At 36.9% G+C, this 5,361-nt stretch overlaps 1 protein-coding gene across 1 annotated transcript; it reads right to left on the reverse strand.

Annotated features, from left to right (window-relative positions):
• Positions 1 to 645: 645 nt before the first annotated feature.
• LOC132234528 (zinc finger protein 14-like) lies at positions 646 to 4,488 on the reverse strand. The gene is made up of 2 exons (XM_059695477.1): positions 4,405 to 4,488; positions 646 to 3,089 (listed from the first exon to the last, which is right to left on the reverse strand). Exons 1-2 carry the CDS (start codon positions 4,486 to 4,488, stop codon positions 1,827 to 1,829), a joined length of 1,347 nt encoding a protein of 448 aa, XP_059551460.1. The 3' UTR covers positions 646 to 1,826.
• Positions 4,489 to 5,361: the final 873 nt, after the last annotated feature.

Genomic DNA, 5,361 nt, shown 5'->3' on the forward strand with positions numbered 1-5,361 from the left:
ATTAGGAACAACTATAAAGCTTACACCCAACATCAATAGAAGTAAAGCAGAGGCTGGCTGTTTTGAGGATATTCTTGGCTGGCAGGGTAAAGATGAGAAAAAAACCCCTAAAATATTCTCTTCTTAATATGAACTTCATAGCACAATTTGCAGCCAAAAGCAACACACACACACACACACACACACACACACAACATGAAAATAATACACAGGGGGACCCTACAGTGAACAGTACCTATGTAAAAATATATGGCAAATAATAGTGAATCTCAAGTGCAATTGAAAATTAAAAAAGAATACATATGTGTGTAGGGCCTATTCATTCAATACCTGTCAGGGCACATGGCAAGACAACCCATCGATGTTTCTCTCTCACATCGATGTTTCCCTCTACTTCTCTCTGCCTTCCTCACTCTAAAGCATCAATTTAAAGAAACTAATAAAAAAAGAATGAGTACTGATGATGACCAAATATGTCAAAAGTTTATAGGACTTCTTTAATGCTGTGAGTTTTGGGGAGTATATGACTTAATTTGCAGCAGGCTTACATGTACCAGTTAGTTACACTAATAGGATTTCCTTCCAGTGCAGTTTTCTAGCTATTCTGAAAGTATTTGTTAAAAGGTTTTGTTAAGTTTTTTTTCCAGTTGTTAATTATACAGTGTACATTCTCACATGGTATTGTAGGTATATGAGGCAACATGAAAGTTTTCCTACATTTTTACATTCAATACATTTTTACACTTTTGAGTTTTTTCATGACCTTTCCAAGGAAAAGGGACAGCGGAAGGCTTTCCCACCTTCTCTATATGTATACACTATTTCTCCAGGTGCATTCTCACATGTCCAAGAAAGGCTCTCCCGCATTGCTTATGTTCATATACTTACTCTTGGGTGTGAGTCCCTCCATGACTTTGTAAAGAACTAGGATGGCCAAAGGCTCTTCTACAATCTTTACATGACAGGGCTTCTCTTCAGTGAGTTCTGTTATCCTTTACAATAAACTGGAAGAAATGAATGCTTTCTAAAACTCTTACATTTCTAGGGTCCATCCCCAATATGGATAATCATATATGATGGCACAGCTGGAGATAAATGAAGGCTCTTTGCTATTCTTTACATTAACAGTGTTTATCAATACATTTTTGTTTTCACATGTCTGTAAAAACTAGTTGGATCCTGAAGGCTTTACAACGTTCCTTACATTGCTATGGTTTCTCTCCACTATGAGAATTTTTGTGAATTTGAAAGGATCTGAGATGACTGTAGGTTATCCCACATTTTTTGCATTCATAGGGTTTCTTCCCAGTATACATTTCATGATATTTAAGAGAAAGGATAACAAAAAGGTTTACTTCATTCCTTATTTATGAGGCTTCTTTCCATTATGAATTCTTCTATGTCTTCAAACATGTGACATCCAATGGAAGGTTTTTGCACATTGCTTACATTCTTAAGGTTTTTCCCTAGTATGTGTTCTTCCATGCTTTCTAAGAGACTTGCAGAAACTGAAAGCTTTACCACATTCCTTACATTTATTGAGCTTTTCTCCACTGTGTGTTTTCATGTCTGGTCGCATGCAGTAGGCAACCAATTGATGTGCTCTCTGTCTTTCTCTCTGACTTCCAATATCTCCATGGAAAAATATTCTCAGGTGTGTATTAAAAAACAAAACTAAACAAAACTAGGATGGTCAAAGGCTTTTCTACAATCTTTACATGACAGAGCTTATTTTCAGTGTGAGTTCTTTCATTCCTTATTATTTCTCTCCACTACTAAGAGTTTTTGTGATTTTGAAGGGAACTGGGATGAATAAAGGCTTTCCCTCACAGCTTACGTTCATAGGGTTTTTCCTTATCATGAGTTCTTTCATGACATCGGAGGGAAGTTGGATAAGAGAAAGCTTTACCACAATGGCTACATTCATAGGGTTTTTCCCCAGTATGCACTCTTTCATGAATTCTAAGGAAAGCAGGATAAAGGAAAGTTTTGCCACATTCCTTACATTCATGAGGCTTCTTCCCATCATGACTTCTTTTATGTTTTCCAAGAGAGCTGAGCCAAGTGAAGACTTTCCCACATTGCTTACATTCATAGGGCTTTATCCCAGTATGAGTTCTTTCATGATTTTTAAGGGAATAGTGATGATGAAATGTTTTACCACATTCCTTACATTCATAAGGCTTCTTTCCATTATGACTTTTTTTATGTTTCCCAAGAGAGCTGGGAGAACTGAAGGCTTTCCCACATTGCTTACATTCATAGGGTTTTTCCCCAGTATGAGTTCTTTTATGATATTGGAGGGAAGTTGAATGAGAGAAAAGTTTACCACAAAGCTTACATTCATAGGGTTTTTCCCTAGTATGAGTTCTTTCATGATCTAGGAGAGAAGATTGATAATAGAAACCTTTACCACAATGCTTACATTCATAGCATTTTACCCCAGTATGAGTTCTTTCATGACGTCGACGGGCAACTGAAGAAGAGAAAACTTTTTCACAAAGCTTACATTCATAGGGTTTTTCCCCAGTATGAGTTACTTCATGCTTTCGAAGGGAACAGCAATGACGGAATGCTTTACCACATTCCTTACATTCATGAGGCTTCTTTTCTTCATGACTTCTTTTATGATTTCTAAGAGAACTGAGCAAACTGAAGACTTTCCCACATTGCTTACATTCATAAGGTTTCTTGCCAGTATGTGTTCTTTCATGATTTCTAAGAGAAGTGGAACTGAAAGCTTTACCAGATTTCTTACATTGATAGGGCTTTTCTGCAGTATGTGTTCTTTCATTTTCTCCAGAGTCCTTGGGAGTACTGAAAGCTTTGCCACGTTGCTTACTTTGACATTGTTTCTCGCCACTATGAGTGTTTTTGTGAAGTTTAAAGTAACTAAGATGACTAAAGCCTTTCCCACATTGCTTACACTCATACAGTTTCCCACCAATATGTGTTCTTTCATTATTTCTAAGGGAAGCTGAATAGTGGAAAGCTTTCCCACTGGGGCTGCCTTCATGGCTTTGAATATGTTGGTGATGCTTGAAAGCTTTCTCAGGTTCCTTACATTTATCATCGTTTTCTTCATATTCCTGACACAGGTATAGTTTGGGTCCAATGTGAGAGCTCAGGTGGTTATTCAAGGATAAATAACCCATGAAGATTTGCCTACACAACTTGGATTTAGGTTGTTTTATTTCAGTAGGAGTTTCCTTCTTTTCATTATGATTTGGAATCTGGCTGAAGTTTTCTCTGCATTGACTACCATCCTTCCTTTTACAGGGTCTCTCTACCATATGACTGCTGTAAAAATCAGAAACATATTATTAATACTCTGTTAACAATTTAATATTTATTAATAGCATGACAATGACATTTTCACCATTCTCAAGGGAAATGCAGCGTATCTGGATATCCAATATTTGAATGTAAATATCCTAAAACCTCTAAAATAGGTTGGATCATAGATGTTATGAAAACACTTATAGTCATTAATGGTACTTCTGTATACTGTTTCCAAGTGTAATTATTTTCATAATTACTAAACATCTAGATCATATTTCAGAAAAAAACATTTGGATGAGAATATTATAAGAGTCAATAAATTTAAAACTGGGCTGATACAATTGGATTACCTGTTTTAAAGCTTCTTTTGTGGACTGGGCCCATGTGGTCAGTGGTTAAGCATGGATCCACCCACCAGGGTTTTGCTGGTTCAATTCCCCAAAAGGCAATGTGGCCAGACTGCAGACTTATTAACCCCAGTACAGGGCATGCAGGAGGCAGCCAATTGATGTTTCTATCTCTCCCTCTCACCTCCACACACTAAAATCAATAAAAACATTATTTTTGCACCCCAGGTGAGGCTCAGTGGTTGAGCACCGACCTCTGAACCAGGAGGTCAGTGTTCAATTCCTGGACAGGGCATATGCCCAGGTTCTGGACTTGATTCTGAGTGTGGGGCGTACAAGAGGCAGCCTTAAATAATTCTCTCTCATCATTGATGTTTCTCTTTCTCCCTTTCTGAAATAAATAAAAAAACATTAAATATATAAATAAAGAAAATAAATATATAAAAACATATTGTTTAAAAAAGCAAAGATGCTCTTAATGCTCTTTCATGTCAATGCGACTCACCTAAGACTCATCCCATGGTTTTCATACTGATCTTCACTGTCATGGTCTTCACATTTTTCTTCCAAAATACATGCTAGAAAAAGCATTATAAACTATTAAAGAATATGAAAAATGATTAAATTTCAGGTACACAATGAGCTGTGACAATGCTCAGTTTATCAATGTATTCATTCCCCTTTTCACATTTCAGTTCTTAAAACAATATTGATGAGCAAGCAACATTTGTTTTGTAATTGATTAAATAAGTAAGAAGGTGTGATCACTACCTACTGATGCCAGGTTCCAGAAGGTTTCCTGCATCACATCTGTGTAGAGTTTTTTCTGGTTTGGATCCAGGAAAGCCCACTCCTCCATGGTGAACTCCACATTAACATCTTCAAAGGCCACTGTGTCCTAAAACATCCCCCATACGTATACAGGAGGAAGGATGAGACAGATAGCACAAGAGATCTATATATAACTCATAAGCTCATAAATGACATGTGCTCCCCAACATTCATTCTATGACTTGGGTATCAGACTATTATTTATTGGCCATACTTACTTCCTCATGAACACATGGAATTATTGCCATGTGGTTCTCTTATTGTGATCACTTCATTGCTCTCTAATGTCAGGGTAAAGAGCACTTTGAAAAAGATAACAAAATATGTCTATTTTAAGTACATCAATTCCTGGTGAGAAAACTCATCTCCTTTAGAACCACCATATGATGCAGCATTCCAGGAAGCACATTATCATATCTGTATAACGTTCTAATGACTATAAATACAATAAAGGCCTGGAAGGTTTTTCTTCTTTTTCTAATATATGTTTTATTAATTTTAGAGATGAAGGGAGAGGGTGAGAGAGATAAAAACATCAATGATGGGAGAGAATCTTTGATCAGATGCCCCCCTACATACCCCACACTAGTGATGGAGCCCACAACCCAAGCATGTGCTCTGACCGGGAATCAAACCATAACCTCCTGGTTCATAGGTAGATGCTCAACCACTGAACCATGCCAGCCAGGCTAGAAGCTTTTTCTTCTATTCTCATTACCAAACACGAGAGGCCAGGAGGTATGTGAAAATTCAACTTGTAACAAAATGTAATTGGTCATATCATCCTGAAGTACTCCAGATTATTATAAGTGTTTAGCTCTACCTGGTTGAACGAAAATATTCTTTTGGAGAAGTATGAATTATCATTTGTTTATATGCTATTTATTTCTGACTCAGTTTG

The sequence above is a fragment of the Myotis daubentonii genome, chromosome 5 (genome assembly GCF_963259705.1).
Source record: "Myotis daubentonii chromosome 5, mMyoDau2.1, whole genome shotgun sequence".
Classification (NCBI taxonomy): domain Eukaryota; kingdom Metazoa; phylum Chordata; class Mammalia; order Chiroptera; family Vespertilionidae; genus Myotis; species Myotis daubentonii.

Coding starts and splice junctions, on each gene's coding strand:
- LOC132234528 (XM_059695477.1), bottom strand. CDS start 4,488: ATGGAGGAGTGGGCTTTCCTGGATCCAAACCAGAAAAAACTCTACACA. Junction 3,090..4,404: donor CCTTCTGGAACCTGGCATCA/GTAGGTAGTGAT, acceptor TACCTGTGTCAG/GAATATGAAGAAAACGATGA.